Genomic DNA, 21,911 nt, shown 5'->3' with positions numbered 1-21,911 from the left:
AATTCACATCACTCCTTCCAATTAAAATCCAGGACAATGATACTGGTATAGTATGTATTACCTCCGGCCACTACTGATATCAGCTGTTTTTTAATTGACAACATGCTGACAGACTCCTTTACTGCGCAAATTTAATAAATGGTGTATGAACAAGCACCAAGCTATGATCTGCTCAGAAAAAACCTATGTAAAGAATATGAGAAAGGCCCAGCCCACAGCACAGATCTACAGATTTTTTCATTCTTTACACAGGCTTACTTTCTTTACACGATGTGTTTATTTTCAGCCATTTATTTTCTGGGGACTGTACAAGCATAGGCTAGATGTCTCATTATCATTGTTTGGTGCTTGTTCACACATGGGTTGCGGCATTTGCACTTTACTACCACCTATGTAGCTTGTAAATTATTTGGGTTGATTGTGGAGCCTCCATTTGATATTGGCCTTACAGTTTGGGGAGGGTTACCTTATTGGAGGTACTACTTTAACAACCCTCCAGATGTCTTCTAATATGTCCGTCTTTTGATGTGCCAAATGATATAAAGATGGTGTCTATTTATTTTTTCATACATGCAGGTGTGCACATTTTTTCCAGGTGTTGCTTTTGACTTCCTACCTTGTATGTGACCTCTAGCAAGACGTAACAAGGGGAATTTGTGTCCACATCCACAGGGACCAGAAGCCTCGGCTCCGCAGCCAGCACGTAGAGATGACGTAATGCTTGAAGGTGATACCTAGTTGTACACATACGTATTAGTGCACACTTCCATTAGGTCAATAGAAAAATATATGTTCTAATAATAACAGAAGTTTCTGAGCACATTGCCACAGTCACATTATACATTTATTGATCCAGATTTTTTAGAATACTGTATAAAATTAAACTGCATATAATTAGCAGCAAATAACTATTGTATCAGTTTGTAACATGCGTACATAGGGTCCACCAGAGCCACCGCACTCATTTATGGATAATGAACAATTCCCTGTGCAGGGTACCTCTCCTATCCCCTGAGGGGTTATATAGGGCATATGGTCAATGTTGTCCAAGTAGGACAACCCCTTTAAAGAGGTTTTCCCTACAAACATACTTGGCTTATAAATGTGATATGCCATACGGGTCTTATCCTCCATTGAGCACAATGGGAGATAAAGAAAGAAAAACAGCTTGGCACATGGACTAGGCAGTTTTCTTATTTTCCATGAGGTTAGGTAGTTGGCATGCCAATTTTAAGGATCCATGAGGCGGAACTTCCATGGAAGACATTAATGACACATACGATTTTCCTTGATGCATTAGGGTGTCTGGCTAACCCCTTAATTGTGTGAACTGGTAAAGTGGTTCCTCGCGTTACAATGGCTGCACGACTACATAGTTTTCAGCATATGATGGTCCTTCCTGGGTCATTGTAACCAGAAACCATATTCAGCACAATGCCACAGACACTGACAGTTTTCACCAGGTGTGATTGGCTGAAAGGTCTAGTCAATCTGCATGGAGATTCAGATCCAGGTGCTGGATTGAAAATTGCAGAATATTGTTTGAGAGACAGACCCTTTTTTGGCTGTCTAGTAGCACCTCTCTACAGTGCAGTGTGGTACTCCATGCTCTGTGCTGTATCCATCTGTGGTAGGATGAGTGGCTGTTCTGGACACTAGGTGACAGTGGGTCCATTCCATTATAACTGCACACTGGGTCCTAAGGACCATGGAGAAGCACCCGTCTCTACATAAAAACTGATCTACTGCTTTCAGCATCTCTTTCTGATGTTTATATGAAAATTTGTTTTATCTGTGTTAGCTTTATGCACACTTTTCTTTAATTTTCGTGTTTCTTTTTATCAGTTGACATTTTGGAGCTATAGAAACAATTACTAACCACAGAGGAACTGTCCAAGTTACTAGATTTTCAACTTACAATTATTGTCCCAGAATCAATTAAGGATACTTTCACACTAGCATCGCTGGATTCCGGCAGGCAGTTCCGTCGGCGGAACTGCCAATCTGTATGCAAACGGACACCATTTGTAGACTCATCCGGATCAGTCTCACAAATGTATTGCAATACCGGATCGTCTCTCCAGTTGTCATCCGGAAAAACGAATCCGGTATTAATCTTTTTCACATTTTTAAAAGTCTGCGCATGCGCAGACCGCAAAACCGGATCTGTTTTTCCGGGAACACTTAGGGCCTGATCCGGCATAAATGCATTTCGCAGGCAAAACTGAATGACTGCCTGCGAAATCGCACATTTTTCACTGGACGCATTCGAAACGTATCCGAACCTAATCCGGACACGCTTGTTTGCAAGGGACCAAAGGCCTCTTGCACACAAACTTATTTTCATTCCGTTTCATTTTTTTTGCGGACCGTATACGGAACCATTCATTTCAATGGGTCCGCAAAAAAAAGGGAGGTACTCAGTGTGCATTCCGTTTTTCTGTTCCGTAAAAAAATAGAACATGTCCTATTATTGTCCACATTATGGACAAGGATAGTACTATTCTATTGGGGGCCAGCTGTTCCATTCCGCAAAATACGGAATGCACACGGATGTCATCCGTATTTTTTGCGGACCGCAAAATACATACAGTCGTGTGCAAGAGACCTAAAGATGCACAAAATACAGTGTATATCACTCTGCATCAGCCACTGTGATAAATCTGGGGATAAATTAGGAGCCCTTTTATATGTGGAGGTGATAGAGACAATTATCGTTCGTTCCCGATAATTGTCCCATTTAAAAAGGTAGTGATCGTTCATCGCCATACAAAGTGGATGACTGCTGCATGTAAATAAAATATGCCCAGCTGCCACTAGGAGGCCGACAGTAGAAACAAAAAAAAAGTGTTGGCTCCACCCAGATGGGCTATACCCCTCTGTCAGAGCCGAGAGAGATCAGTCGGTACAAAAGAAGTAGGAACGCCACACCTGAATCAAAAACGGAAAAGCCAACAAATCTTCAACAGGGAAAACCCGACAACCAAACCAGGCAAAAGCCGGAACTTCAAACAAGAAGAAACTCAAGAAGGGAGGGATCTGTGTCCCCCAATGCCTACTACGAGAAAAGGATTTTACGGTAAGTACAAAAAATCCAATTTTCTCATGCATAGCATTGGGGGACACAGCACCATGGGACGTCCCAAAGCAGTCCTCGAGGGAGGGAAACAAGAAAAAAGCGCAATGCAACCAATCCAAAAGCACAGCCGCTTGCAGAACCTTGCGTCCCAAGACTGGCATCAGCAGAAGCCAAGGAATGAATATGGTAGAACTTAGAAAAAGTGTGAACCGACACCCAAGTGGCTGCACAGTAGACCTGGGAAGCTGATGCCTGATGACGCACCGCCCAAGAAGTCCCAACCGCCATAGTCGAATGTGCGGTCAACCTGGAAGAGGGAGCCCGCCCCTTCGCGAAATAGGCCTCCTTGACGGCCGACCGAACCAAGCGAGAAATGGTGGCCCTGGAGGCAGGCAAACCTTTACGAGGGCCCGCCGGGACCACAAAAAGAGAGTCAGAACGACGGAAGGGTTCCGTGAGGCGAAGATACAGGCGAAGAGCCCGAACCACATCCAGGCAATGGAGGGACTTCTCCCGAGAGTGAGAAGGATTGGGGCAGAAGGAAGGAAGGACAATCTCCTCATTAATATGAAATGAGGAAACCAACCTAGGGAGAAAGGAGTGGACAGGAAGCAATACCACCTTGTCCTGATGAAACACCACGAAAGGCGAACAGCAAGAAAGCGCCGCAAGTGTAAAACCCGGCGGATGGAGGTGACAGCCACGAGGAAGGCCACCTTAAACGAGACAAAAGAGAAGGAGATCTCAGCCAAGGGCTCGAAGGGCGATGACTGAAGGGCGTCCAGAACGAGATTCAGGTCCCACGGCTCCACGCTGGAAAAGGACCGAGAGGGCTGAAATCTGCCCCCTGAGAGAAGCCAGGCGAAGACCCTTATCAAAACCGGCCTGGAGGAAGGCCAGAATGTTAGGGACAGAAAACAGGAGAGGGCGAAATCGACCAGATTTGCACCAAGCAAAATACGCTCTCCAGGTCCGATAGTAAATGCGGGCCGACTGGGGCTTGCGAGCGTGAAGCATCGTCCGGATGACCGAGTCCAAGAGACCACGAGACTTCAGGACCGCGGTCTCAACAGCCACGCCGTCAAACAAAGCTGAGGTAAATTCGGGTGGAACAGAGGGCCCTGGGAAAGGAGATTGTGGCGCAGAGGAAGCCGCCACGGGACGTCGGCGAGCAGAAACACCAGATCCGCGTACCATGCCCTGCGGGGCCAATCCGGAGCCACCAGGATCGCCGGAACTCGGGCCGCCTTGAGACGCTTGAGCACTCGGGGAAGGAGAGGAATGGGGGGAAAAAAGATACAGAAGGTCGAACTGAGACCAAGGCAGAACTAGGATAGCACGGGAGCTTGCGGTTGAGGCGCGATGCGAAGAGATCCACGTCCAGAGTTCCCCAACGGTGACAAAGTTGGAGGAACACCTCTGGGTGGAGAGACCATTCGCCCGGGTCGACCAGCTGATGACAGAGTCTGCCGCCCAATTGTCGACCCCCGAAATGTGCACGGCGGAGAGGACCGGAACGTGCTTCTCCTCCCACCGCAGGATACGGCAGGATTCCTGTAGGGCCATCACACTCCTGGTGCCCCCTTGGTGGTTCAGATATGCCACCGCGGTGGAATTGTCCGTCTGGAAGTCCAGTGAGACAGTGCCAGGAAAATTGCCCTGAGTTCGAGGACGTTGATCTGCAGGGAGGACTCCTGAACAGACCACAGACCCTGGACAGTGAGGGACCCGAAGACCGCCCCCCAACCTGAGAGGCTGGCATCTGTGGTGATCACCCGCCAACACGGAGGGAGGAAGGACCAGCCCAGGGACACCGTCCGAGGGTTTAGCCACCAGGAGAGATCCTGGCAAATCTCGGGAGGGAAGCAGGTCCAGAGACTTGTCCCACCTGGATAGGATGAACAACTGAAGGTCCCGGGAGTGAAATTGGGAATAGGGAATGGCCTCGAAGGAGGCCACCATCCTGCCCAGGACGCGCATACACATCCTGATGGTCAAGGGAGACGGGTCGCGGAGACGAGCCACCCCCACCTGAAGAGAGGCAATCTTCTCTGGGGGAAGGAATACCCGCCCAAGGCGAGTATCGAAGATCATGCCCCGAAAAGGCATCCTCCGGCATGGGACGAGAGAGGACTTGGAGTGGTTGATGAGCCACACGAATTGGGTAAGAGCCGAGAGGGTGATGTGTAGGCTGGACAGGTTGTCCTCCAAGGACGGAGCCCGGATCAGAAGGTCGTCCAGGTAAGGCACCAATGCGACCCCCCTTGCACGGATAAGTGCCACGAGAGGCGCCAGCACCTTTGTGAAAACCCTCGGGGCAGAGGCCAGGCCGAAAGGCAGTGCGACAAACTGAAAATGAAGAGAACCCACCGCGAAGCGGAGGAACCTTTGATGGGAGTGGGCGATGGAGACATGGAGATAAGCGTACTGAATGTCTATGGACGACAAAAACTCGTCCTCCTCCAAGGAGGCGATCACCGATCTGAGGGATTCCATGCGAAAATAACGGACTCGGACGAAGTGATTGAGCGCCTTCAGGTCCAGGATTGGGCGGAGTGAACCGTCCTTCTTGGGAACCGTGAACAGGTTAGAGTAGAAATCCTGAAAGCGTTCTGAGTCCGGAACCGGAACGATGACCCCCGAGAGAGCAAAGGGAACGAATGGCCCAAAAAAACTCGTCTGCCCTGGCGAGGGACTTGGAGGGCGACGTCAGGAAGAACCGTCCCGACGGAAGACCGGAAAATTCGATCTTGTATCCGGAGGAGACTACCTCCAGAACCCAAGCGTCCTCCACGCTTGCTTGCCAGATATCCTGAAAAGGAAGCAAACTCTCCCCCACCTTGATCGGGGCCGAGTCATGCGGAAGGTGGCTTAGTGGACTGGGGCCGAGCAGGTTTGGGTTTGGCATGCCAGGAGGGCTTGGACTTAAAGGAAGGCCTAGTGGACTTCTTATCTGGTCGGGTGGAGGGGGCCCGAAAGGAACGAAAATTCTGCGCCCGTGAGGACGACCCAGGAAAGCGGCGGCGGCGAGGCTGGTTTTGGGGGAGAAGGGAACTCTTACCGCCAGTGGCCTCAGAGATGAGCTCCTCCAAACGTTTCCCAAAAAGCTTCCCACCGAGGAAGGGAGATGAGAGCCTTCTTGGAGGCAGAGTGCGCCGCCCAAGAACGAAGCCAGATGGCCACAGAGTCCGGCGAGCCGATTCCATAGAGGCATCACGAAGAAACTTGGACGCCTGGTAGATCTGAGAGGCAGGCACTGCCAGTTCCCCTTGGACCGAGTCTGGAGGTAAGGCTTGCATAAGCTGTTTGGCCCAGACCACGCAGGCTTTGGCCACCCAGGAAGCGGCAAAAGCAGGACGGATGGCGGCACCCGCTGCTACAAAAACGGACTTGGCCAAGGAATCAACCCGCTTGTCAGCGGGATCCGACAAGGAAGCCGCATCAGCCAGGGGAAGGGTATTGGCCTTCGCCAGACGTGCCACCTGAGGATCTACCTGAGGAGGAACCATCCACAGGTTGACGGATTCCTCAGAAAAGGGGTAAGGGACATCAGAGACCTTGGTAAGGTGAAGGCGCCGCCACTCCTTAGCCAGAAGTGCGTCAAGATCCACGTGATTAGGGAAAACCACAGCGACTCCTGGGAGTAGGAAGAAGGGTCGTCCTGCACATGGAGCGCGTCCTGGACGGCTTTAATGAGATCCTGTATGGCCGCAGACATGGCCGAGCACCGCTCTGATTCAGAATCAGAAGAGTCCCCAGGAGCAGCGGAAATGGCTGAAGAGGAAATCTCGCCCGTCTCAGACCTATCCGGGGAATGATCCGAGGAAGAGTGGGACCTGGCCGAGACCCTACGAGGTCGCTTGCAGGATCGCGTGCCAGAGCGAGAACGGACGTCCACAGCGGGAGAGTCCCTGCTAGAGGCGGCCGCAATCTGAGCAGGCAAACGGTCCAGTGACTGCGCCAGGGATTGGGAGAGGCTGGCAAGGTTCCCTATGGCCTGGGACAGGGTAGCGGCCCATTCCGGAAGAACCGCCCCGGAGGGGACAGCAGGGACGGCCTGGGGTCAAGGCACTGTGCGCAGAGGGAGTTAGACTGGCCGCATGGAAACTTCTTATTACAAAGAGAACATGCATAATGGGTAGAGATCCCAGTAGGGAGAGTGGGGTCCCGATCAGAGGAAGACATGTGGTCTTAGGATGGAGCCTGCAAAGAAAAAAAAAAGAAAAAAAATCAGCCAGAGGGCTGCCTACCCGACCCAAGGTGCTGTGTCCCAGAAGAGAAGCAGCTGCAGCACAGGAGAGGAGCAGCAAGATGGCGACCGTATGCAGAGAAAGAGCTGGCAGCAAAAGAAGATAACGCCCCACGTGACAGGCAGAAGCCCGTGCTGAAGGAGGATTGGCAGGAGAAGAGAAACCCCTCCCATGGCTCCCCCCACGGAGGGGAGGGAACAAAAACAAGCCCGGGAAGCCAGGAGTGGGCGGGAGGGAAAGCTCCGCCCCACGTGACCTGCGGCCTAGTAGGCCGAAAAGCCGGGGCCCAAAGTAGAACAGTGCGGCCGGGAATGGACGCCCGCGATCGCGGAGGTGTCCGGAAGCAGCCGCGGGACGGGAGGGACACAGCGCCGAGGGAAACAGACGCCCTGCCAGAAGAAGCACCCAAAATGACCCCCATTAAGACGATAACTCCCCGACTTCCAGGGTCAAAGTGCCGGACCCAGAACAAAGACATGGACCTCCTTGCAGGTACCCCAGCATGGGAGATGGGGAGGATGAACAGAATGGAGGTACCACTGAAGCACAAGTGCCTCAGGCTACTAGGTGCCCATGAGGGGAGAAAGTGGAGAGGGGGACTACAGGGCCCCCGCAATGGATCCGGATCTCTACTCACCTTCCGATGTCTTCAGGCGCAGCAGTGACCACCCCCTCGGCGGACTCAACACGGGAACCGTGGGTCTACCGGAATTCCACCGCGGAAGCAGTTTCAAGTGGGGACTGGGTGGCTGCCAGGTACCTGAGTACGTGCCCGCAGGGGGGCAACTAAAGTGGAACACGATGGAGTCACCCCTGCAGCAGGCTGAAACCTGCAGAGAAAAAAAGAGAAAAATAAAATAAAATAAAAAATTTGCAGGATGACCTGCGAAAAAAGATAGCAGGTCATGTCTGCCTCCTAGGGACACTAGAACAAGACTGATCTCTCTCGGCTCTGGCAGAGGGGTATAGCCCATCTGGGTGGAGCCAACACTATTTTTGTTTCTAGTGGCAGCTGGGCATATACCCATGGTGCTGTGTCCCCCAATGCCATGCACGAGAACAAACTGTTCGACCCAGATCATCACTGTGCATCGATCCGTGTAAATGGGCCCTAGGTTTACACGGTCTAAATATTAGACAGTATAAGTAAATCTGCCCCATTTTGTATGTGTAAACAATAGGTTGGCATAAAATACATAAAGGCATATCAAATTTAAATATACATTGTGAATGAGTCATGTGACATTTACCTGTTATCTGTACTGTGAACTGGAAAATGAGGATACAGAGCACATAGCAGAGCTGCTATTGAAGAATTAGAAGTGCTTAGCGAATACCTGAAAATAACAAAAGAATTATAAACGAATCCAATCATCCGACTAACAAACGCTCATTTGCATCTTTCATGCAGCAAGAATTATGAAAAAGTGTTTACCACACACAAGCCAATACCAAAAAACTAAAACAAAGAATAAATAATCAAAGGTATCACAAGGTAAAATTCAAGCAGCTACTCCTAACCAGGAACAGGAATCTGATCAGCTGCCATGTGCAACTACTCCACGTTTCCTTTGCACCCGTTTACAGTTGCCTTATATTATTGGTTTTATGCCATCCATACTAGGGCACGGTCCAGTGGACATGCTGAAGACAAAGCACAATTGGCCTTCTGTATGATAAAAAACGAATGAGACTAACTACTTTCACACTAGCGTTTTGACTTTCCGTTTGTGAGATCCGTCATGGGCTCTCACAAACGGTCCAAACGGATTAGTTTTGCCTAATGCATTCTGAATGGAAAAGGATCCGCTCAGAATGCATCAGTTTGCCTCCGTTCCATCTCCATTCCGCTTTGGAGGCGGACACCAAAACGCTACTTGCAACGTTTTGGTGTCTGTCTGACGAAACTGAGCCAAACAGATCTGTTCTGACACACAATGGGGACGGATCCATTTTCTATGACAATTGAAAACGGATCCGCCCCCCATTGACTTTCAATGGTGTTCAAGACAGATCCGTCTTGGCTATGTTAAAGATAATACAAACGGATCCGTTCTGAACGGATGCAGACGGTTGTATTATCTGAACAGATCAGTCTGTGCAGATCCATGACGGATACGCACTAAGCGCAAGTGTGAAAGTAGCCTAAAGGGGCAAGTCAACCTGCTATCTCATAATCCTAAGTACACTGAAAAAATACTGCCTGGTATCAAGTCCATTTCTGTAGCAACTACTGTACTGTCTGGTCTAGTATTTTACTGTATGTGCATGTGGTTTGGCAGAAGCCAAGTAAAACAATGCAATTCACCTTCCACCTCCCAAGAACAACAGCCCTAGGGCCATGTGGTGCGCCAGGTGGAAGCCATAGTTCATCTCACCACCAGTCTTCTTGTGCATAAATCGGCACAGCTGCAGAACTCGGAGATTGCCAGAGCCAGCCATCACCATGGAAAGAGATAATAGAACCACACTCAGACACGTCTCTAGGTTATAATGACCTGTCTTTGGGAGACATTAAAAGCTTGGTGTTTTTATTATTGCTCTTCAAGCAAATAATATTAAAACATTTGTATTAAAAAAAAAAAAAAAAAAACTCTGTAAAACATTGCACTGAAATTGTGTTTATCATGGGTATAAGTTTAGGTTACTTTTCGTGTGTGTACATGAGGAATAACACTGTGTCTGACCATTATATGACTCGTTTTTGGCATTTTACACCAGTTTTCTCTATGCAGGCTGCATGACAGTTTTGCATGAGCTTGTCTCTAGAGTGGGCAGAGAATAGCTATGATGTCTCCTATAGACAGCACATACAGAGAAGAGAAGATCCTGCAGCAGCATGGAGGACATTCTAGAGAAGTAATGTGTAGTGCAGCTGTGAATCAAGCACTGAGGCGGGATAGAAATCTTCAGCAGTTTCTCTGTGTGTATTTGCCTCTCTCTAACTCTGAAGCACTGAGAAGAAAGCGTTCCTGCCCAACAACTGGCTGCTCGTTCAGTGGGAATGAAGTAATGCATTTACATGCAGTGATCACCCTCACAATACGAGGAGGAGGGATGACTATTCCAATCACTCATCCTCATAACAGCCGCATTGTTTCTGGGCATCAGATCGCTGTTTAGACCACGTAATCTGCTACAAAGAAACGATAATTTACTTGCCTTCAGGATGACTATCACCCGACAAACGAGCGTTTTGTTATCTCCGATAATCTGCACGTGTAAATCCACCATAATGTGCAGAAGTATTCACTCCCTTAAAAATAAATACCTTGTGAAGCCACTGCAATTACAGATGAAAGTCCCTTGGTTTATGTCTCCATTAGCTTAGTTCATCTAGACACTGGGATTTTTGCTTATTTCAGGTAAGCTGCTCCTACTCTATGTTATACGGGTTGCGTTGGTGCACAGGAGTCTTTAAGTCAGGCCACAAATTCTCAATTGGACGAAGGTTTGGGCTTTGACTAGGCCAGGCATGCTCAACCTACGGCCCTCCAGCTGTTGCAAAACTACAATTCCCAGCATGCCTGAACAGCCTACAGCTATCAGCCTACAGCAGGGCATTATGGGAGTTGTAGTTTTACAACTGCTGAAGGGCCGCAGGTTGAGCATGCCTGGACTAGGCCATTCCAAAGACTTTTCAGTGTTTATCTTTAAACCACTTCACTGTAGCTTTAGCGTGCTGTATGTTTAGGGACATTGTCCTGCTGGAAGGTGAACCTTCATCAGGCTTGGACTGGCCCACAGGGGTACAGGTGAATCCCCCGGTGGGCCCCTAGTCTCCCACCCCCTGCACAAGTGGCACATAACAGACTTACTGCACTACATACATATATTCCATGTTCAGCACCTCAACCAGCCTATGTTCATATAAAAAACCTGATAGATTATTAAAGAAACTCCCCAGTTTATTATTCTAGACACGATCAGAGCAGAGATGACTTCTAGGTATAGAGGAAAGCTAGTCAGTATCCTCTTTCCTCCAGGACCTACCTTCTCAAAGTTGTTGCAAGGACCCCCATATTCAATCATCTAGTAGCATCTTGCTGCTGTGTGAGCAGGGAATATTTGAATGGATCCATACGGTGGGCCCCCAAAATAAATTTTACTGGTGGGCCCTAGGCACACCAGTCTGACACTGACCTTCATCGTAATCTCTGGCTGATAAAAACTGTCCTTTATTTACTTCTATCTTTCCTTCAGTCATGACCAGCCTTCCAGTCCTTGCCGATGAAAATCATCCTCACAACATGATGTTGCAACCACCATGCTTCACTGAGGGAACAGTGTTCTTATGAGGATGGAAAGTTTGGGATTTGCACCACACATAGGGAGAAATGTTATCTACTGCATTGCCAGTAGCAAGAGCTTACAGCTCACTAAGGCATCTCCGGTGGCTGGTTCATTACAGGAAAAGAGCTCACTGACAGCACTGACCAGGACCTAAATGTATAAATATATATTTCATTTATATAGTGTACTGTCTCCACTACTATATGAAGGAGCAGTGAGGGCTGACGCCCAGCAGCTCCTATCCCAGCCCGTCTCCCTAGTCACTGTGGTGTGCGAGTGTGCGCTGCTAAGGGACATTTCTGCCCAAGTTTTTTACTATAAATACTCGATTTCCCTAAATAAAAGTATATTAGAAAAATGTTCCCTCTCTGTCCCTACATATTAAACTTTAAAGCCACTTTTCTGGTAAAAGGGTTTCCCAAGATGGTCTCATCTGATCAGAGAACTTTCTTCCATGTGTTTGAGGAATCTGCCACATGCTGATTGGCAAACTCCTGATGTGTTTTCTTGTGCTTCGTATCGTGTTCAGCGGCATTCACTTCTATGGGGCTGAGCTGCATCTAGGCCACATGACCGATGAACGTGTCGTCACTGGGCTAGGAAAAGCCATGAAAAGGCTGCGGCGAGAGGATAGGTCATCAGTCAAAGTCTTGGAAAACTTTTTTTTTCTTCTGGGCACTATTCCATAAAGCGCCCTCTCTGTGGAGTGTATCACTTATAGTGATCCTATGGACAGATACTTCTACCTCCCCTGTGGATCTTTGGAGCTCCTTCCGTGGTGTCTTTGTTGGCTTTCTAATTAATGCCCTCTTTAACCAGCCCGTGAGTTTTGGTGGATGGCCTTCTTTTTTCAGATTTGAAGTTGAGCCATATCCTTTCCATCTTGTTATAATCGATTTAATGGCTTCTAGTGGAATGTCAATAGTTTAGGATTTTATTTTTTATTTTTTAATTACCCAACTATGATCTATACTTCTCCACAACTTTGTCTCTGACCTGTTTTGGAGAGCTCCTCGGTCTTCATATTGTTTGCTAACTAGTGGTGCAGACACAGGGCCATTCAGAACCAGTGAAATTATACTCCCACCATGTGACAAATCACGTAACACTTTGATTGTACACCAGGGGACCTAACATCTAAATAGAAGATTTCTTTTTTAAACATTTTTCATTCTACTGTATCAATTCAGAATATTTTGTCAGGTCCAATACTTAAAATCTAAAATTAGAATCCATTATTTTAATTCTGTGTTGTAATGCAACAAAGCAAAAAACAAAAACCACACTTAGGGGAATGAAAAATGTTAACATTTTGACACATTTAGCATTTCTGATCACGTTGCAGTAATAAAGTATGAATTCTGTTCATAGGGGAGGAGGAAACAAGGATTCTACTTACTGTGGTACCGGCTTGTCCAGACAAACATTCAAAGTCTTTAGCAAATTTGCACTGGAAAAGGAAGCAAATGATAAAGATAAGAGAATGGGACTATAAAAAAATAAAAACACCATAAAAAACTTGCATATCCAACTTACCAGACAGTTGAAAGCAGCTAGATTTGCAGATCCAGCAAATCGAAAGCCTAAAGCTAGACAAGCTCCAGCAATTATGTACACATGAGCTTGTCTGGAAAAGATGCAAGAACACAAGCGTCAGGAAAGCAGGGCACACAACACTGGACTTCAGAGGCACGAACCAGTCTCATTGTATGGACTCCTTTAGTTCAACTGATTTGGTCATAAACAACCTCGAAAGATCGATTTCACCAGTTCTGTTTCTCTGAGACTTAAACTGCAGTTTCAGAGATTTGCAGCAATTCCACAGGCATAAAGAAACTTGGTCAGAAAATAACTTATTGGGGGAGTTTTATTATATTTGAAGACAGAAACAGCAAGTCTGTAATTTGCATCAAATTAATCAAATGTTATACTTTTGTCTAGAGAGGTTACTCCTGTTTTAACGCCACCACCTACTGGAGTGAGACCAAGATGTTAGCGTAATCTACTTGCCTAGCAAACCACGTCCACTTTCCCACCCAATCGCGGAATGTGGTGAAAGAGGCATAAGATGACAAAGTGCAATACGGCGTGTGCCAAAAAACGAGATTTTTGTATAACTTACCAGTAAAATCTCTTTCTCGCTCTTTCCTTGGGGGACACAGAAGACCTTGGGTATAGCTCAGCTCCCTAGGAGGCGTGACACTAAGTGAAAACTGTTAAGCCCCTCCTCCATCAGCTATACCCTCAGCCTGGAGAGAGAGACTGCCAGTTGCGTGTCCAAGTAGTGAGAAAAGGCAAAGTCCAACAAGGAACCAACAAGCCAACTACCCAACGGGTAAAACAAAACTCTGAAACCGTGCAGAAAAAAGCAATGAATGGGTGGGTGCTGTGTCCCCCAAGGAAAGAGCGAGAAAGATTTTACTGGTAAGTTATACAAAAATCTCGTTTTCTCGCCCAATTTCCTTGGGGGACACGGAAGACCTTGGGATGTTCAAAAGCAGTCTAAGAGGGGAGGGACCACAGCACCAAGGCGAAGCACCCGAAGGCATCAAGGAAATGCCACCTGCAAACCTAGGCGGCCCAAAACCAAAAATCAAAATTTAAACAAGGAGAAAAACAGCCCTGCAGAGCAGGGAGTGTCTTGCCTCCTTGGACACCAAGCAAAAACTGGCAGTCTCTCTCTCCAGGCTGAGGGTATAGCTGATGGAGGAGGGGCTTAACAGTTTTCACTTAGTGTCACGCCTCCTAGGGAGCTGAGCTATACCCAAGGTCTTCTGTGTCCCCCAAGGAAATTGGGCGAGAAATGTGCAATATTTTTTTTTTTTAACGAAAAGGAAAGCTACAAGTGTACATGGATTCATAAATTCCATCCACTGGCATCTATAAAAGAGTGTTGTGGGCATGCTTTGTGAGATCACTGTGTAAAAAGGAGAAGTAACATCAGAGAGCAGAATTATTTGGAAGGTAGCAAACCCATTATGAAGCTGGCAGAAGATAACACAGAATCCATTGTAGACAGGTAGATGACCTGCTGCTCCTTTTTATACAGTGAACTTACAAAAGCTGACAAAAACAAACAAACTTGTTTTAAAGGGGTTGTCCCATTCCAAACGCTTATCCCCATAAACAAGATGGGGGTTAAAGGGAGTCTGTCACCACATTTGAGCATATTAGACTGATCAAATAGCGTTATATGTGCCACCCAGAACTTAAAAACGGTACCTTTGTTGTATCTAATGGAGTTTTCTTTCAGCCAAAAATGAACTTTAAAGATTCTGTAAATGCACCCTCTCAAGTGCCCAGGGCGGCGTCTCAATCGTCCGAGCCCCAGGCATCACCTCCTCAACGACTAATAACCCCGCCCTCTGTGTGCCTCTGCCCGCCCGTTTACTCTCCTCCTCTCTCCTTTTCCACTGCGGCTGCGCGGTCAAATTCGTAGCGCAGTGGAAAAGGAGAGAGGAGGAGAGTAAACGGGCGGGCAGAGGCACACAGAGGGCGGGGTTATTAGTCGTTGAGGAGGTGATGCCTGGGGCTCGGACGATTGAGACGCCGCCCTGGGCACTTGAGAGGGTGCATTTACAGAATCTTAAAAGTTCATTTTTGGCTGAAAGAAAACTCCATTAGATACAACAAAGGTACCGTTTTTAAGTTCTGGGTGGCACATATAACGCTATTTGATCAGTCTAATATGCTCAAATGTGGTGACAGACTCCCTTTAAAGTGGTTGTCTCACTTCAGCAAGTGGCATTTATCATGTAGAGAAAGTTAATACAAGGCACTTCCTAATGTATTGTGATTGTCCATATTGATTCCTTTGCAGGCTGGATTCATTTTTCCATCACATTATACACCTCTCGTTTCCAAGGGTTACGACCACCCGTGCTTGCACACTATAGGAAAATGCACCAGTCTCTCTAGTAGCTGGGACTGCGCATAGACAGTCACTTTTTCCTATAGTGTGTAGGCACGGCCACCGCTGCTGGATTGCAGGGTGGTAGTAACCCTTGGATATGAGAAGTGTATACTGTGATGGAAAAATAAAAAAGCTAGCAAAGGAGGCAATATGGACAATCACAATACATTAGTAAGTGCCTTGTTTTAACTTTCTTTACATGATAAATGCTATTTGCTGAAGTGCGACAACCGCAAGTAGCCGCCACCAATCACGAGAACAGAAGCCCTGTGTTCTCCAGGTTGAATGGAGTGCTGTTCAAACTACCATTCTATTCAAGTCTTTGGGATGGCTGGAGAGAGTGGCGTACATGAGCTATACAGACTATATTAAAGTCAAAGTATATTTAGTACCTAGCAGGAGACAATTTAGAAGTGTCATACAGTGTATATTAAAAGGGTGAAACCATTTTTCATAACTTCTATGAAGATATGATTGGTTGAAGTTACAGGCTCACAACCCAAGGCTGCAGTACATTGCGGAAATTGTCTGCAGGTCTAAATGTGAATACTACTTACGCCAATGTTTCCAGGTTCAAATCCTCAGAGGCAGGTTGCTCTGCAGCATGAAGTGAAACACTATTGGCTGTGATGATCTACAAATAGAAAATAGTTGAAATTTACAGACTAATTGCCATTGGTAGCAAATACAGTAGTAAACTGTGAAATTCTGACTCTAGGTAAAACCAGCAGTAAGTTACTAGTAAACTGGCCAAGTCAAGGAAAAATAGTCTGCATTGCTTACAATGTAATTCAATACCTCGGTGACTGCATTCTGTGGAAAGTTCTCTTCTGCTGCATTAAACCTCATCAGCAGAGAGCACAGTTCAGGTTAGCCATGTGCGATGCCATGTGCAAAGCATTGCTTTGATAAGAACTTACCTTAGGGACAGCATTTCTATCACAGTTCTGATAGATATAGACATCAGATGTCAGGTAGTCACTAGCGTGATGTAATTATAAAGTAATCACCTTCACCAGTGTAAAACGTAACCTTTACTGATGATTAAAAAAATCACTCAATTTGTGCCCATAAAAAGCAAACTGGCGATAAGGCTGGGCGGGACAAGGAACGGAAAAATCTCTCACCCTCACACTTGCCCTATCAAACTACAAGCCCTGCCCAGCAAAACGGAATGGCAGCCCCGATCCCATGTCAGGAACCTCCTATAGGTCCTTGACAAGGGATAGATACCGCCACCCGAGAAGAGACTTAAAATGACTAGAGTCAAACAGTAATGTCATTGGTCAATGCATGTATCAGAAAATAACAAAGTTACAACATAAATAGTCGCACATTAATACATATATGCTCCCAAATAAACCAGTGGTCTCCAAGTTTGATCACCAGTGGAAAAAAAGGAGCACATACCATATGTCCCAGGAATGCGTTTCTCTGAACCGTTCTCTGGGGTCAGTTCATCAGGGGACCACATATAACAGAAAAACTCCACAAAGCAGACAACACAAAAATGGATGCAATATGTGTGCGAATCAGATTAAACTATTGTAATAATGCCCATCTGATAAAGGCAAATCTCATGGCCAAAAAGAATAACAATTCCCACAAATTTGGGACCAAATATAATGCATCTGCATCACACACCCAATGTCCACAATGCCCCTTTTAAATCGTACCGCAGACCAGTTAAATACTGATAGTAATAATATGGCTTTATAAATACAATTGGAATAACAGCAGGAAAGGCTAATCAAAGTAACGATCGATGTACCAGCGGGGGGAGAATATGGTCATACTTCCCTTAATCATAACTGAAATGCCAGGCCTGGGGAGGGTATGATAATTCGGTCATTCTGGGTCAGCACAGGAACATTGGTGGTGCAGTGGTGGCCATCTAGATGGAAAGTCCAGTCTCTGTCCATACCTACATACAGTCAGCATTGCTCTAAAAACCGTAAGTCACATGACTGGAAGTAGACGGTGGAACGCATGGTAGAACGCAAATACAGAAAGTGAATCGCAGATTTACTGGTAATACAGGAGGAAGGACAAAGAAACCATTGGGCATAAATTTATGGTACAGCCACTATCCAATATCTGCAAAGTAATAGTTTACCATAAACAAGTGTCACTTCATAAAGCTCATAGGACGGGGAGGTAAATTAGGGGGAAGGTTACTATCCCACATATTATAAGGTATATATTGGGTGCACCATTTGATGAGTAGCACCCTACCTCACCCATAGATAAAAAATAACAATAGACGGACTAGTCCAAAAAAGTCATTATTTAAATAAAACACGCAAAATCAATATATTCATTAAGGCCACAAGGGGTGATAGTATTCAACCTATATGTCCATCTGGCTTCTTTTTGTTTCAAAATGGTATCGAGATCTCCACCAGGTTAGTATACCCTGTGTCCACCAGAATCTGAAAACTGAGACCCTCCATCGATAAATTGACAAGCTATACAATGGCCGCAGCGAAAGGTACCAGTCTGTCTATTGGTCAGCAATGTCTCTTTTTTTATTCTGAAAGTGGCTATGAACCAAGAAGCCAGTTGCGCCCACGTCTATACATATTTGCTGGAAAATCTGGAATGAATACTGAGACGTCTGGATCCGTTTTCAGAAGTGACCAATATTTTCCAAGTATATTTCTCACTTCCTGTGCCAAGGAATCAAAAGTTCCAATAATAGGTATAGTTTTATCCTCTTGTTGTCTGCTTTTGGGGGTTAATAGCCTTGGTTCTGTTGCATTTCCGTGCAAATTCCCATGCCCGATTTAATACTTTTCTTGGGTATCCTTTTTCTCGAAATCTCTGATATAGAATGGTACCCTCTTTCTCAAAATCCTCATCCCTTGTACAGTTCCTCCATATTCTGAGAAACAATCAGATTGGTGGGGGTTCTACCACTAGGACCCCAACAATCATGAGAATGGGGCCCCCATACCCCCCAAGGAGACAGCCTCAAAGGCTGGTCGAAAGAGTGCCACCACTCCATTAATTTCTATGGGAGCACCGGAGATGGTCGAGAGCTGTACTCGGCCATCTCTGGAGCTCTACCAGAAATGAATGAAGTGGCAATACACTTTTCTGACCAGCCTCTCCGTCCATTTCATGGGGTATCTTGTGGATAGGGGATATATTTGTTATACCCAGAATACCCCTTAAAGGCAGTGTTCATTGGGAAAAATAAATATGCAAACCAACACCAGAGTGCAGCAAAACTTTCTTCAGATGCAGATTACACCGTTAAAAACGACACTAGACCAAATAATTCACTGAAAGTGGACTATATTAAGACAGTACAGTAGGTAAAGGAAGGGCACAATGCTGCAGTCAGTGACAGACCTGCTGTCACTTCTGGGATGGCAGTCAGTATTTTTACAGTACTGACATGCCGAACCCCTAAGGGCACACCAGCACTGTGAGAGAGATGAGTCCAATGAGACTTGCTGTCCTCGTCCTACCCCCCCCCCCCCACCCTAGACGATGAATTACAGGTTTCTTTTCTGCTGAGCAATATATTAAATTTCAGCATAGACCTCAACCATGGACAGTGAAGCCCAGGCTGATATCACCACGTTCTGGGTAGAGATGCCCCAGTGGGTAACGACGTCTGACAAGTCCTGGAAGGGAACATAACGTAAACTCTTTAAATCAGGAGCACGTTCTCAAATCCACATAAATTTCCCACTGTACATAGCCTTAAAACTGCACCATGGGTTTGGAGGTTCCCCCGATTTCCCCATTTAGTATCTATCAAGATGAAATTTTCTATGATTCTCATAACAAATGTAATTACATCTAACCTATTTCAGTTTTACATCAGGCTTACTTACTTGAGGCACATTGCTGTTTACCCAATTTGCATTAGGTAGTATGTCATCCCATAAAATGAGACATCTTGCAAGAGTCTAAAATGGAAAAACATAAAATAGAATGTAGAAAGCTTACACACACGAAAAATACACACATTAAACATGGTGCTATACTGTCTATTAATGATTAGCATGCAAGACACAGTACTACTTGAATAAGTAGGTAATAAACGCAGAGGGTTTCCGGGAATTAAATACTAAGGACCTTAGGCAGCAGCCTCTCCATAGTACTGTAAACAAAGCACAGTGCCATAGACTGTATAGTGGCTGTACTTGGTATTGCAGTTCAATCCCAGGCTCGAATAGGACTGAGTTGGAGAAATGACGTGACCGATAGATGTGATGTCAAAGGCCGATCAGCGTGGGTGCATGGTGTCCGACTCCAACTGATCTGATACTGATGACCTATCCTGAGGAGAGGTCATCAATATTTAACTCCTGGAAAACCCCTTTAATTCTAAAATAACTTGCAGGATGACAGGCCGAACTGGATGGACAAATGTCTTTTTCAGCCTTATGTACTATGTTACTATGTATTTCAGCAGAATAAATATGAGGAAACATTCCATACCCTTAATAAAAGGAACTCTGGCTTAACAAAGTCAAGAAGATACATAGTATCTGGAGCTCGAAGCCAATCGGCAATTGACCTATGAAGACAACAGAAATTCCTAAGAGTTAGAATAAAATAAATAAAAAATTATATATTATAATATATATAAATATATATATATATATATATATATATATACAAAAATCTACACGCTAAGCTTTGTCAAAATGTGAGGTGGGACTTCATCTCAACATCATATTTACTGGTTACAGAAATAAAAAATGTCTATACATGTGACAGAAGTACAATACTGTGAAAATGTTTATTTTTACACCTACCGTAAAACCCTTTTCTGCTTTAATTCATTGAGGGACACTGCGTATACACCAAGCTACTACTAGGAGGCTGACACTAGAAATAATAAAACCTTGGCTCCGTCCAGGTGGGCTATACCCTCTACACAGAAAATCAGTTTGTACAGATAGCAGTAGGAGAGAGAGAAAACAAGAAGTAAAACCTACAATGTCCTGTACCTAGAAGGGAAAACAGCAGTCTGGGGACAGGAACAAAAAAAAAAGGACAAAGAAGTTAATGAGAAACGGATTTTATAATAAGTACAAAAATCAGTTTTCTCGTTAAAATATCTGGGCTACAGAGCACCGTGGGAAATCCAAAAGCAGTCCCAGAGGGAGTGAAGAGAACAGTCGTGTGAATGGTTTAGCGCATATCTACTAGCAGAACAAATGACCCAAACAGGCATTGGCAGAGGCCAGAGAATGAATATGATAGAAAGGGAAAAAGGTTCAGATAATTGTGGGAGACCACAAAGAGATCTCAATGACAAGCAGTTAGAGAAGACATTCACACACAGGGGGGAACCAAGGAAAAAAGCTCCAACCCCCTGCTGGGGAGAAATAAAAACCAACCTGGAGTAAAAGGAACACGACAAGAAACTGCCTTTCGCGAGAACAGAGAACCAGTGGATGATAGTTCCTGTCCTACAGCAGGATAGAAATATGAGACAGGCTACTTTCACACTACCGTTTTTTTGCGGATCAGTCATGGATCTGCAAAAAATGCTTCCGTTACAATAATACAACCGCATGCATCCGTCATTAACAGATCCGGTTGTATTATGTCTTCTATAGCCATGACGGATCAGTCTTGAACACCAATGAAAGTCAATGGGAGACGGATCCGTTTTCTATTGTGCCAGAGAAAACGGATCCGTCCCCATTGACTTACATTGTGTCCCAGGACAGATCCGTTTGGCTCCGCTTCGTCAGGCGGACAACAAAACGCTGCAGGCAGGTTTTGGTGTCCGCCTCCAGAGCGTAATGGTGACTGAACGGAGGCAAACTGATGCATTCTGAGCGGATCCTTTTCCATTCAGAACGCATTAGGACAAAACTGATCCGTTTTGGACCACTTGTGAGAGCCCTGAACAGATCTCACAAACAGAAAGCCAAAACGCCAGTGTGAAAGTAGCCTTAGAAAGGGAGGGCCAAGCTAGGAAGGAGATGCGGAAAGGCAAAAAGTCAGCAAGAAACGTTAGCTGCCCAAAGCATTTGTGAACCAAAGGGGAAGAGGGACATGTACAAGGAGAAAATGTGACTAAGGGTTACCCAAACGCTTGAAAGAACAAGTGCCTCCTTGAGAACCAGGTGGAGAGGAGTCTACAAGAACGAGGTTCCCGCTGAGGAAACAGCAAGTGGAGCGCTACAGAAAGACATCCCCTGAAAAACCAGCATCCATGATTCCCTGGAATGAGTATAACCATGCCAAATCTGCAGATAACCTAGTCAGACTAGATAGAGCTAGACGCTCTAAGAAAAGGATCTAGAAAACAGATGGGAGTCGAGCCACAGAGAACTGGAAATCACAGTTAGGGTCCATTCACACGTCCTCAAAATGGGTCCGCATCCGTTCCACAATT

The 21,911-nt window shown here is 45.9% G+C and overlaps 1 protein-coding gene across 2 annotated transcripts in view; it reads right to left on the bottom strand.

Moving 5' to 3' along the window:
- The window catches only part of ANAPC1 (anaphase promoting complex subunit 1), a 205,101-nt gene that overhangs the window by 44,075 nt on the left and 139,115 nt on the right, over positions 1-21,911 (bottom strand). For both annotated transcript variants that reach the window (XR_005778465.1, XM_040429462.1), the window contains exons 32-39: positions 19,994-20,072; positions 19,384-19,458; positions 16,093-16,169; positions 13,159-13,249; positions 13,022-13,072; positions 9,638-9,831; positions 8,580-8,666; positions 617-734 (exon numbers count right to left, since the gene is read on the bottom strand). Coding sequence is in view for 1 of the 2 variants with exons in the window: in XM_040429462.1 (XP_040285396.1) it covers positions 617-734; positions 8,580-8,666; positions 9,638-9,831; positions 13,022-13,072; positions 13,159-13,249; positions 16,093-16,169; positions 19,384-19,458; positions 19,994-20,072 (772 nt within the window). In the remaining variant the exon portion in view is untranslated. The remainder of the gene's footprint in view (positions 1-616; positions 735-8,579; positions 8,667-9,637; positions 9,832-13,021; positions 13,073-13,158; positions 13,250-16,092; positions 16,170-19,383; positions 19,459-19,993; positions 20,073-21,911) is intronic.

The sequence above is a fragment of the Bufo bufo genome, chromosome 4 (genome assembly GCF_905171765.1).
Source record: "Bufo bufo chromosome 4, aBufBuf1.1, whole genome shotgun sequence".
In the NCBI taxonomy this organism is placed as follows: domain Eukaryota; kingdom Metazoa; phylum Chordata; class Amphibia; order Anura; family Bufonidae; genus Bufo; species Bufo bufo.
Note: the sequence above shows the minus strand (reverse complement) of the source record. Positions and strands in the feature narration are given on the sequence as shown.